This window comes from Anabrus simplex, chromosome 10, assembly GCF_040414725.1.
Source record: "Anabrus simplex isolate iqAnaSimp1 chromosome 10, ASM4041472v1, whole genome shotgun sequence".
NCBI classification, from domain to species: Eukaryota; Metazoa; Arthropoda; class Insecta; order Orthoptera; family Tettigoniidae; genus Anabrus; species Anabrus simplex.
In genome coordinates, this window is record NC_090274.1 from 23,853,192 (window position 1) to 23,867,079 (window position 13,888).

Sequence of the window (13,888 nt, forward strand, 5' to 3'; positions counted from 1 at the left end):
ATGGATGTTGTAAGTACACAGCAAATGCGCATTTTTTCTTAATTACCTGGATCTGGAAAACTGTCTGCTGGAGTTGTATGTTCAAGCATGGCGGTGGCGACTACGTCATCGACACGATTCGGCGCGGTGCAGTGTGGGAGGTCACGTGACTACCATTGTGCAGCTGTCTGCAGTCCAGTCGTCGGATTCCCTTTGTCTGGTGTACTTGCTCGTGTGTGTGATTGTGATGGCTGATGTAGTAGTTCTGTGCTACAGTGACTTGTGATGTTGTGATGTGTTCTTTCTCTCGACTTTCATGGCTGTGGTTGGTCCTAGCAGGCACTCCAGAGTGTCCATGTCCGTGTCGATGTCTCTCATGCAGGGCGGGGGGGCAGGAGGCGGAGGTCATCAACAAGCCATCCTGGCGGCGGCGGCGGCACAACCCTACTATCAAACCACCACCGGCTCGCATTCACAGGACGTACAACTTGACCGCCCCATCGGCTACGGAGCTTTCGGAGTAGTTTGGTAAGTGAGGTTAAGCGAGTCCTCTTTGTTCACCAGAGCTGACAGGTTAGACTGTCTCATTGTTCCAGGCCGGAAACAGGCTTACCACCAGCCCTAAACAAAGGAAAGGTCCATTTAACACTATCTTATGCTCTTCTCGTCAATTAAATGATGCCGAGAAGACTTTGTTTACCTCAGAAGTACAATCATGTTTTTGTGGTTAAGTTCATTGTACCAGACAGGTTGGCCACCAGTTATAAAAAAGTGTGGAGACTCATTCAGCTTTACTCATCCCAGTCCTTTGTACTTCTCACTAAGCATTACAAATTATCTTAAAACACTTATATTACTTTTATGAAGTTGACCCATGTTTTTGTTGATAGAATAGTTTTGTTGCTTAGATTTGTCATCAGATGTGATTAAATATTATGCCCGTATTAACTGAAATGATACGCAACTTTCCTAATTTGATTAATCTTTGCTCCTATGCTTGGAGTTCAGTAGAAAGGATAGGTATAGGTTCATTGCAAGTTGTATGGTTAGCCTAAAACATTGGATATTCTGCAAGTGGATGATGCTTTTGTTGTCAACTTCTATGAGTAAGGCTACCTATCAGTCCGTGAATAAAACCACAAGTGCTATGGTACTCATACTAGTAATTAAAAAAAAAGTGTTTAAGAACAATCATGCCTCATTCATCGGGATGGTATTGCTATTTTATTGACTTTCTTTGTGTTAGGAAGGTTGGTGTAAACAAAGGCCACCTCTGTTTGGTTCAGTGGATTCTTTGTTTTATGGCACAAGATGGTGTTTGATACTTCTGTGTCTTTTACTGACATAGTTTAGGTGATTGCTTCTTTCTGTTGGGCTGATCTTTCATTAATTTCCTGAAAGGAAAATTTGTGATTGGTAGGTTTAGTATGTGCCCATAGCCTATGTGCTAAATCATGATTATTATTACATCTCTGAATATGTATTCTTTGCAATGGTTGGGTAATTATTTTGGTGCTGATCTATGAGTAGGTACTTGATGATTAACTGATTGTTTCGTTTGAAGGTCATTAATTTGGCAAAGCAGAAATTTATATTCCCCTAAATAATGGTCCTTGAACTCCATAAAATATTAGACACTATGGTTCATATAGGCCTAGATAAACATCCTTGGGCTGAAAAGTAAGAAAGTTTTTTTTATTAAAAGTTCATGGTTATTTTTAGTGTCTTATCTTCTAATCATAGGTCAAAGAGAAAAATGTTTGGCATGCTTGCAGTTTTACATGATATTGTTATAATAGCCATGGGGCCACTAGTTTTACATGGAATACGAATCGAATGGATGCCAAAAATCCCACATTCACTGGCCAGGAATTAAACAAAAGTTGATCAAGGCATGTTGTACAGCAATGCTGAAAGAAGTGGTGTGATACAGGTGGGTAGAAGTGATACTCAATATTAAGGTCCCATGGATTCGCCTCACTTCTGAGAGGGAGTTGATTGAGAAAGGTTGAATTGGATGAGAAGAAATGCCAGGATAAGCTGTAATCCTGTGGATTCCAAATACATGCCTTGCAGATTTTGAGCTCTCCTTGTGTTTTAAGAACATCTTAAGGATCACATAAATTGTAAAAGGTTATTTTGCTCAGCAGAATACATATCCCCTGTTGCTATGCTTTGTCGTGATGAATCTTATACGAGTGCCTTTGTGCAAATAGATATTTATGATTCTTATGTTGAAACCTTAAAATGAAATGTAATTTCAGATAGATTAAGACATACTGCTGGAAAGTCTAATATATCCTTTTGTTGTATAACGAGTGATTTAATGTTATTACAAAATAGGCGAGGACTAACCGTATGCCTTATTTGGATCTTCTATCATGATATTGGGATTTTTTAGTCAGCATTGTTGAAAGATGCCAAGAACAAGGACAGTTGAATTCAAACTTTGTTGCATGCATATGAGATGTGTGGCTTGGAATGTGTTTTAGGTTTGAAACTTCAGTGAGTTAGTTTGTGAGAAGCCATTTTATAAAAGAATAACTCTCCTGTCAGAAAATAACAATTGCATGCTAAGACATTGTCATTAGCATGAAATATGAATTTTTATAATTTGATATTATAATATACACTGACTGTATTTGGCCTCAAATCTCTTTGTTAACTCCTTTTAGTTTAAACATAGCCTCTAATTTGGAGAACTTCACATAAATTGGTAACTGTTGTGTTTGATTTTGGATTGTCAAAGATAACCTCTTTTCTTTTTGCTAAGCCGGGCTGAGTGGCTCAGACGGTTAAGGCGCTGGCCTTCTAGCCCCAACTTGGCAGGTTCGATCTTGGCTCAGTCCGGTGGTATTTGAAGGTGCTCAAATACGTCAGCCTCGTGTCGATAGATTTTCTGGCACGTAAAAGAACTCCTGCGGGACTAAATTCCGGCACCTCGGCGTCTCCGAAAACCTTAAAAGAGTAGTTAGTGGGACGTAAAACAAATAACATTAGATTATTATTATTCTTTTTGCTAATTGCTTTACGTTGCACTGACACAGATAGGTCTTATGACGACGATAGGATAGGAAAGGTCTAGGAGTTGGAAGGAAGCGGCCGTGGCCTTAATTAAGGAACAGCCCCAGCATTTGCGTGGTGTGAAAATGGGAAATCAAGGAAAACCATTTTTCAGGGCTGCCGACAGTGGGATTCGAACCCACTATCTCCACTATCACTAGCTCACAGCCGCGTGCCCCTGACCGCACGGCCAACTCGCCCGGTGCAACCTCTTTTCTTACTTACTTAACCAAAATTTCCCAGGTGTAGAAAGGATATCATAAAAAATCTTGGAAAGTTTTTAGCAGCCTTCAGTTGTCAGGTATGTTGGGGTCAAAATTTGATTTTAAAAAAGACCACCTGTTTGCCAAAGAGAAAAAAATTGGCATCTGTACCCTTCAGGCTAAAAACAGTTAGCCAGGTGCTTTGTATAGCCTAATTGATGTTGGTGATAACTCCTCCATCTGGTGGTGCCTTAACATAGGTCAAAATTCCGTTTGGAGAGATTAGAATTTTAAGCTATTTACAACTGTTGCCATTAAGTTAAATTAAACCATAAGTTTCGTTGATATGTTGACGGTAGGTAGCGGTTTAGATCTGGATTTTCTACAAAATGTGTTTGTATTGTAATTTCTTCCAGTCCCTGATTCTTGCCAGAAAACAGGCCGTTTGAATTCACGATTAATTATTGGAATGCGTGTTTAACAAATATTACTCCAGACAAAATAATGCAGAGATACTGTCTTATTTCAAGCCGCAGAGCGTCTATTTCAGTTAGAGATCTCACAGCAGCTGCATACACTAATATTCGGTATTGTAGCGTTTTGAAGGACCCGTGGCGTTTAAAAGGAACTGCTTACCTGTATTTTAAACATCTCATAGGTCATAACACCGTTACACGACCAAGATATGAAGATATGAACTAGCAAAAGAAACGTTGTTTAGATATGTTTTTCTGTGCGTAGCCTATATTGCGTATATTTATCGTGAAATCATTTTTATTTATCATGTTTCGCCCTTTTACATGTAAATGTTTGGTGATGGTGGTCGTGTGGGATCTTCTTGTAATAATAATAATAATAATAATAATAATAATATCATCATTCTAACAATATTAGTCCGAAATTCTGTCACGGTCCGAACAAAGTATTGTTATCTGTTCATAAGAGCGCCCCGAAGACCTTTCTTATCGGACAGTAGGTCAGTGTCGCTCTCGGGATCATTGTTTTGTCCATTCCGTCAACACGTTTCCACCAATTTTGCTAGTATTTGTGAGTTGGTTAAGGACGTAATTTATATTTATTTATTTATTTAGGACTCGATCAATCTATAATAGTAGTGGAGCTCAAACACCTTGAAGAGTAGAATCATTCACCCTCCATCCATTCTCTTTTCCATTCTTTGTATATATATATATATATATATATATATATATATATATATATATATATATAAAATAGGTTATTAGTAAAGATTCTGTGCACAGGAATTCACAAGAGACTTTTGCGATTGCTAAATCGCACTGATCGCACTGATCGAGCAGATTAAACACACGTGTTCGCTCGGTTTTTCATTGCTCTTAACGAACAACGCAAGATATCGAGAGGTTGGTTGCTTGGTTTTGTTTAGCAGCCTTGCGAGTGGAAAGGGGAAGCATTGTCGCTTCCTGCTTAACATTTCAGTTACCGCAGCCCTTCTCGTGTGCATACTAAAACCCACTCCCTGTCCTGAGTGGTTGGAACCAACCCAGTTCGCGACAACGTGCTGCCCGCCCCCGTAGTCTAATTCTCTGTCCCCACCTCCTTACATACACGCGTCCTTTATTTAATCCTTGCTGGAGGGGCTCTGTGCACTGCCTGACACAAAAAGTGATCCGAGTACAAGCACGACCGAAAGGAAGGACCTAGTTATCATCGTGATTTCGTAGTTAGCTAATATGTCTATAATACACGTAGGTTTATGCACACTTTCCTAATAAGAGTGCGCTTGCGCTTTTAGGACGGGTTTTAATGTTAACATTCGCTACGAATTACCCGAAACTCTGCTTGTCACTTTCCTAGCGTAATCAGCTACACAAGTTTATTGACAAAGTGTATAGTGGACAAATCTGTGTGAGTGTAGGACAAGAAATGTTTTATCACGAAAGAACAATGGTTTGCCATTTGTTTTACGTCGCCCGTTAAGTCGTAGCCGACTGGGATACGAATGGGAAGGATGTGACTGGGGCCTTATTTAATGTATAGCCCAACATTGCCTACTGAGAAAATGGGAAGCCACGGAAAACTCTTCAGGGTTGCCGGTAGTGGGGTTCGAACCTACGATTTCCCGAGTGCAAGCTTACAGCCGCGCGATTCAAACCACGAAGCCACTCGCTCGGTACCATAGAATGGGAGGTTTGACGCTGATACTTCCCCTACAAGAGTACTCAGTTTTTGTCTGGAAGCGTAAATTGAAACTGTAGCGTACTTTCTTTCTTTTAGTACTTACTAAAGCCTTTACAGATATAATGTACGTAATCATTATTCTTTCCTTATTTTGTATAAGAGGATTTATTAATAGTAGTAGACTACCGATGTGAAAATAATAGTTTATTCGAATTAATAACAATTTAGATGCGTCATCATTGTTTTGTCTCCGACTGTCGTGTTCAAGGATGTTTTTGACGACATTGGTTTACAGGACCATCCCTATTGATGTTGCATCAAGCCTCAATGACTTGTTTATAGAATGCGCTTTCGAGTTGGCCACCCTTTTACGTCGATGCTAGGCAAATACAAAAGCTTGCAATACGTGGAGAGTTATAAAGTTATGATATTGATTTTTCTGAAACTAGTTTCTAGTGAAGTGTCTTGTAAATGTTTGGGTTTCATAGCTAACAGTAACAGAATACTGGTGGAGCAAATGACACTAAATGACGTTTACGGAAATATCACGTGCACTCATACATACGTATGTATCGACTAACCATCTTCTTTTCTTCATGGGGCCTCTAAATATTAGTTCCAAATTAGCGTCGACCTCTAAGATCTTTTGCTACATCGGCTAACCATAAATTGGTTGGAAGTAAAAATAAGTTTAATATCAAAACATTTTTATTCAAATAATTATATGTTAAATACACAAATTTCTCAAAAATCGCGTTGCTGTTCTTTGTTCTATATTTACTTTCACTAAACGAACTAAAACTCAAACTTTGATTTACATTGCGGAGTATTTATTCTAGTCATTGTTTTTGAAACTTGTAACACTTGAATGCCCTTATACTTAATTTGAACTTGTACTGGTCCTGCGTGTGCGTTTTCTGCTGTTTTCCCCGCCTTGTTCTCGTTCACCTGACCATACATTACTCATATATAGCCTATAAACTTTCTATTGACGCTGACTGGATCACTTCTACTTTTCTTGAGTATTTTCTTTCTCATTGGGGGCTTTTCACTCGAGTTTGAATCTACTCATTATGTTGCAGAATAATGTTCGCTCATTAAACAGTTCTTTGCTTCACCGAATCCACCTGAAATCCCAACAATTATCAACCTCGGACGCAGTATCGAATCCCGTGCATATGATACATATGTATATCTTCATTCTAGACTCTTACGCCTTTCAGTGCTCATCCTGTGATTGAATTATGCGTCTCCACGATTTTCTATTTTCAGATAGCTCTAAGATCTAGCTCTTACCTTTCAAGATGGTTAGAAAATGTGAACTACCGGCACTTACCGAACGTTTCATCATTTTCAACATGGATTCACTTGGGTGACGGTATATTGCCATTTTTCTTATCCGAAATGTTCCTGTGCTGAGATATGCAAGTCTCTCTGGCATAAACAAGGATACTACTTAGTGGGAATCACAAAATGACAGTGTCTCAGACTGTAGGGACAGTGTTTTACTGTGCAATGATAAAAATCTAAATATTCGTCAGTGAGTGTCGGAGTGTACCACCACTTTCTAACATAATGTCGGTGCTCATTTTTTTTTCGGACTACTTGCGAGTACTAGCCCAACTAAACCCCTGATTAAAAACTGAAAGACCTTAGCATGACACGAGATATTTCGCTGATTCATCTGTAGAGTCTACACAGTTTTATGTCAAATAATCAACATGGGCCAGGGAAGGTCAAATCGTTGGAGCACAGTCCTTTGTTAGCAGGTGACGCACGCCGTCCAAAGCAACTGAGTGTTATAACTCGGAGCTGTCTCGGCGCTCGGAAGCAGACAATGCTTGGGAGACGTACCATGTGATCTTGGGAGAAGTGCTTGTTAATTGATACGTCCGTCAGTGACGCGCGAGGTTTAGTTGGTTGACAAGTCTAATCAGCTGCTTGTAGTGTGGAGTCGCTGCTGAATGGGCTTGTTTCAACAAGGAGTAGGCCAATCAGTATACTGGCAAATAAGTGCTGGGTAATGGTAGTACTGTAGTGTTTTTCTCTTTTTTAACAATGAAATGTTCGTAATGGGACGTGTCATTTTTTTCCTGATCTCTTTTTACAAACTTAGATTAAGTTGAACATATTTCTAGTTTTTGTGTATACGAAGTGACGACATTGCTGTATTTTATCGTCATGAATAACACAAGTGGTATAAAAGCATATTTTTCATCATTTAGCCAGCGCCGGCCCCACGGTCTTGGAGTAGCCGGAGGCCCCGGGTTCGATTGTCGGCCAGGACAGTGTTTATTATTATTATTATTTTTTTTTTTTTACGTGGATCTGGGGGCTGGTTCGAGGTTTACTCAGCGTTTACAATTGAGAATCTAGCTGACGATGAGATAGCAGCCACGGTGTAGAAAGCAAAGAATAACGGCCGAGGGGTTTCGTCACGCTAAATCGCATCAGCTGGTAATTACCAGATTATAATCTTCGAGCTGAGCAGTGGTCGCATGGTAGGTCATGACCCATCAGGGCTGTAGCGCCTTAGGGATTTTTTCTTTAGCTTTTCTCCTGGTAATATTCACATGTTTTGTGCTGATAACGCCAAGCGATTTTGTTTGGTAATTTTGGATTTCCTTCCCTTTCTAAGGGTTATAAGAAATTAGAAGATAACGAGTTTCGCGAGCAGTGAATTTTCTAAACAGAAAGGACAAAAGAATGTTAGGAATGTTACCCATTTGCTGTTGGTCTTCTAAGAAAATTTTAAACTTTTGCGTCACATTACCCAGATTTATTTCTTTGTCTTTAGCAGTGGCGAAATTAGGGTTCGAGGGCCCGTCTTACACCTATCCACGTAAATTACTGGATGATGATAAAAATACGGTGTAAATATTGTTTCAAAATCAAAGGTGAGTAAGCTAAGTACATTTTTTTTAGAGAACTTGAAGGAAGAAAGCAAATATCAATAAACAAAAGAAAAGAAATCCGAAGCTGGAACGGGTAACACACATTGTAACGAAGTACATGTGAACGTCAGAATATTGACGTTCATAATGCGAGCGATTTTAAACAGATAAACGATTATTATTATTAACAAACTGAAATGTGCTGTATTATTATTATTGCTATTATTATTATTATTAAATATCCCGTATAGAAATGTAGATTATGTTGCGGCGTCCGGTGTGGAACGAATGGTCTTATCTGTTGAGTCCTCGGTCTGAAGATTGGTTGAATCCCCAACATGTCCACCATCTGCTGTCATAAATGGTCTGAGCGCCACTGAAGACGCGTGTTAGGAGAATGTAGAGCGATGCAGATTCTTGTTGTTTTCCTCGCTGCTACCCGAAGTGCATACACCGATTGATCCTTTGAGAAACTCCTTCACCGAGCGGAATTGGCCGTGCGGCTAGGGTCGCGCATCTGTGAGCTTGCATTCGGGAGATAGTGGGATCGAATCTTACCGTCGGCAGCCCTGAAGATTGTTTTGCGTAGTTTCTCATTTTCACATCAGGCTAATGCCGGGCTATACTGCTGCAGCCTTTTCAGTCCTTGCCCTTTTCCACCCTTCCGTCGAAACCACTGCGACGTTAAACAGGCAGCAGAAAGAAGAAACACCTTCGCGCTGTTAAGGACTGACTGCATAAGGAACGGCATTGCTAGCATCGCTTATACCTGTCTCATATTGTCAGTCAAGGATGAGACTAACAGGTTCGTGAAAGTAATGACGTTAATAAGCCTGTATTTAAACTGAGGACGTTAGACTTAAACTGTATTACTTACTGCGGTATATTATTATAGCAAGTATAAACACTCATGTCAATATATAGGAGAAATTAAAGCATTAATTCATACGTTATTTTGCCGAGGTTGGAACATGTTGTTTTATGTACCTTACGCACTGTTTGCCGACGTTTTGAATACATCGTAGTGTTTCGTACCAAGACGACTAATTTACCCTTACTCAATCCGAGGTAATTAGTCTCCCCAGGCAGCTTATTAAAGCTTGGGAATTGAATTTTGTGAAACGACTGTCAGGTTCTAGCTCGAGCTGATACTCGAAAGTACAGCTTCTTTGCCCTATTGTGCGTCGTTATGTTATTATTATTATCATCGTCTATAAATCTGCATCCCTCCCGTGACTCATTAATATTGCGGTAGAATAGTAGTGAACATAGTATTAATTTTGTTAAGACGCCTTAGATCTGAAAACCGTTACTAACCTTTCCCCTACTTTTCTGTGTAGCCTGTCGAAAATCTCCACTGTGGACTTCGAAAATTGCTACAGCTCCCCATTTTGATAATTTATTGTTTGAGTGGTTGCGTGTGGATTCCTGAGAGACCTGGATAGGCTAATCGTAGGAGAAACAAGTAGATTTCCGATCCTTAGAAGAATGAAGTTATCTGCCTAAGAAATGAAAGATGGAAAAATGACTTCTGGGATCTTGGTTTGGTCGGAACGGCACCCATTCTCGGATAACGAAATGGCCGGTTAAATGGAGACTATGACTTTTTGTTTTTAACAATTGGCTTTACGTCGCACCGACACAGATAGGTCTTATGGCGACGATGAGAGAGAATAACTTGGGAGTTGGAAGGAGGCGGCCGTGACCATAAGGTACAGCCCCAGCATTTGCCTGGTGTGAAAATTGGAAACCACGGAAAACCTCTTCAGGGCTGCCGACAGTGGGGTTCGAACCCACTATCTCCCGGATGCAAGCTCACAGCTGCGCGGCCCTAACCTCACGGCCAACTCGCTCGGTAGTATGGCATAAAAGGTCCTATCCAGTAATTTGTATTATGTATACTATAATTTAAGGTACTGTTAAACAATATTTCGAAACATACTGTGTTAAGACATAAACCGATCAGACGGGTATCCACTGTTGCAAGCGTATAGCTTTTAATACCGGGGGGGTGACCGAGGATATGCTCGGCTGGAATTGAATCCATGATTTTTGCCACACAATCTAGTGACCGGAAATTGTACGGGTATACCACCACTAGAACCCTGCGCGGATATACAAAATAATATCCGCTCCGCATCGGCAAAATGGTTCTCCGCGGATATTGTAAATATTAACTACAGTATGTTACACCCAAGGTATTGAAACGGATAGATCTGTTAACATAATACAATAAGCCTGGCACCAGAACCCCTACAGTCGCAGGTTTATCAGGAATTTTCTCTTGCGACAACTACCGACGTACTGACCTTTGTTCGTTCCTTCCTTCCATTAATTGCGGACAGGAGCCAGTTAGGCTTAGGTCAGATTTACAGCTTTATGATCTCAAGGCTCTTTATATCACTGTTCTCCCATACCAATGTCAAGAGTCGCTTAAGCACAAGTAAAAACAAGAGTATACCTCAATGAAAATCAATAAACGTCATTATTTAAAAATTATCAGCAAAATTATCCACACTACCATACAGTTTGTATCCGTCAAGACACTAACTTCGCAGATCCGTGCAGGGCTCTAACCACCACCTTTCGCAACCTGCCGGCCAACGTTCTGATGGGGGTTTTTTTCACCAACTGGACTCGAACCTGGTAACCACGGTGTCAAAACTGACACCTCAACGATCATGGCCATCAGGCGGCTGTTGCAAGTGATGAGGAATATGAACAAGTTTTGCATCTTATCCGCGCGCGGGGTGGGCTACCGTGGGAAAACCTGAAGCGTCATTATTCACCGGGACGGCTGGTTAAGAGGGCTTCCACTGTACCGCCAATTTTGGAAGATTACAACTCATAGTTGACATTAGGACATATGTTCAAGAAGAAGGAAACGAAAATAATTCCAGGCTCGGCTGCGGTTCTGTTGTCACTACACCATCTCATCCATGCAAACTATTGGGTATTAATTACTAGGTATCGTAATATCCACGCCACGCCTTGTTTTTCTGAATCTGTTATGAAAAAGGAAATTAAACGCGAATTTTAATCATTTCTAAATTTTCATATACAGATTTTGAGAATTTAAGCCCGTGGCTTACAGCACCGCTCTGAATTCGTTTCTACGCGGCTTTCTCTTGCGGGATGTCGCAAGATATCTGGAGGGATGAGAAAGACGTCCCTTGCCGCTACAAAAAGCACCAATAGAAAATATTTATTTCCTTCTCCCTCTTGTAGCAAGTAGCCCTGCCCCGTATTCCTTTCTGCCGTCCATGAACTGTTGTCAACTGAAGTTGCTCAATTTGCTGTGCGGATTCCACGATCACTTGTAAGATTTCGTTCTATTCATTTCGTAATGAATGCCTCGCTCACGATGCTTTTACTCCGTAACATTTACTTGTGCGCGCAGTCATGTGGACAACATTTTGAGATTCTTGTAGTTTAGATTACGGTACTAGGAAGATACAGAAATACCAAGGAGAACTTAGAACTTGGACACACAATAATACTGTACGTGGTTATGAAGAGAACTGCTAACGATCGTTGTTTCAGGAGGGATTTCATGTTAACAGATCGGTCTTCATATTGAAATCAAGAAAATAATTCCTTAATGTGCGCTTAAGTTCGACGTAAAATAACTGCTGATAGTATTTAGAGAAAACGATAAATGAACGATTGTAACTTATACTGGCTGTGCTTGGCATCCGACCCTACAGCCTTGTTCATATGGACAGTAGCGGTGATTGGGAAATAGAAGTGGGGGGGGGGGGCAAAAAATTACAAACAACAGCAAGTAGCCGGTTTGAGGGATATAGGGGGGGGGGGGGGGGAATGGGTGTATACACATCAAAACTGAACAAAAAAGCTACCAAGTGGTAATTTTTTAATGCTATTTGAGCGAATTTCGACAGAGAGGTAAAGGCTGACAATTTACTAACTTAAGTGCGGCAATAATAGTTTTCTGAGATTTTGATTCAATACTATACAATAAAACTTTCACCAAAGAAACAATATTATACACGTATTACAATTACATAGAAGTACGGCGTCAATATAAAATAATAAAAAAACATTTAGTATTTAACTACACTCTAAGAAACTAACAGACAATATTATTACTTTCTTTCTATTTGTTTTACGTCGCACCGACATAGATAGGTCTTATGGCGACGATTGGATAGGAAAGGTATAGGAATGGGAAGGAAGCGGCCGTGGCCTTATTTAAGGTACAGTCCCAGCATTTGCCTGGTGTGAAAATGGAAAACCATGTTCAGGGCTGCCGACAGTGGGGCTCGAACCCACTATCTCCCGATTACTGGATACTGGCCGCACTTAAGCGACTGCAGCTATCGACCTCGGTCAGACAATATTATAGAGACTGCCAGAATGACGAATGCACGCGGCAATCAGGTGAATCATACCTCAGTGTCCACGACCTTGGCAAAAAATATACCTCGTTACCCTTCCTCATAACATTTGCGAAGTCTCCACTACTTGGTGTGGCGCTATTCAAATCGGTTAGCAGCAACGAACGACATTTTGTGCGAATTTTCTATAATAATTTTGTTAATAATTAAAAATTTGCACAAATTGTTTTTTAATAATTCCTATAATTCCTAGTTTCAGCCGGCTAAAATGGAATAAAAATTTAATGTTTTCTCTGCCTGCAATGTGGGTGGGGGGGACTGCCCCCCCCCCCTCGTACCCCTTAGTCGCCGCTACTGCATTTGGAGCTCTGCCTCATCGCGTTCCACACTGAGCACGATTTCCCGTATGCTTATTAATTAGTATCAGTTTGTCCTGTTAGAACAAGCTAATAGAAAATAAACGACCCCCAGCGTTTTCATTTCCTGTACTGCTTGCATAGCAGACCCTTGTATGCTTCCCATATGTCCCTGCTCCTCATAGGACGTTGAGTTTTATTGTTTTGCTAGACTGTGCTATCTGTCGCTGACGGATTACTGAACTATTCACAACCTTAGTGTTAGCAAAAGCTTCTTGGGCATCACTTCGTTGACATGAAAGCTTATGTCATACGCCCAAGTGGTATATTTCCGGCCAAGCGATACTGCAGGAAAATGACTGCTTGTTTGTCGGCACACAAATAAGAGGAAGTTTTGTGCAAAATGTAGTTAGTAATCCCGTATATCTCTGTCCGACGGTATAAACGCCTGAAACATAAAAGGTTGGATTTTATATTTTGCACCTATTATGTCGAGTTACCCATACAGTTGATATTAACGAAGAAATTCTACATCTCTTATTTTGGCCCCTTCAATATTGCCACTACATTAAATGATATACAGTGTAGAGCACAACTCGGTTACCCCTGACCTTAAATATCGAATTTGGAGAAATTCTGTTATAACAGAAATTGAACTAAACCTATTTTCAATTTGAGTTCATCTAATCTAAAATAAAAAACGAAGAAGCATACAGACCAAATTAGCATTTTATATGCACAGTATACTGGTTGCTGGGATATAAAACTATTATTATTATTATTATTATTATTATTATTATTATTATTATTATTATTATTATTATTATTATTAAACTACCTGAGTTCACAGGCTCCGTGTCTGGATTGCGTGGATA

At 40.2% G+C, this 13,888-nt stretch overlaps 1 protein-coding gene across 2 annotated transcripts in view; it reads left to right on the plus strand.

The window, feature by feature from the left end:
* Positions 1 to 202: 202 nt before the first annotated feature.
* nmo (serine/threonine-protein kinase nemo) overlaps positions 203 to 13,888 on the plus strand; it is a 188,074-nt gene continuing 174,388 nt past the window's right edge. For both annotated transcript variants that reach the window (XR_010861167.2, XM_067155026.2), the window contains exon 1: positions 203 to 507. Coding sequence is in view for 1 of the 2 variants with exons in the window: in XM_067155026.2 (XP_067011127.1) it covers positions 296 to 507 (212 nt within the window). In the remaining variant the exon portion in view is untranslated. The remainder of the gene's footprint in view (positions 508 to 13,888) is intronic.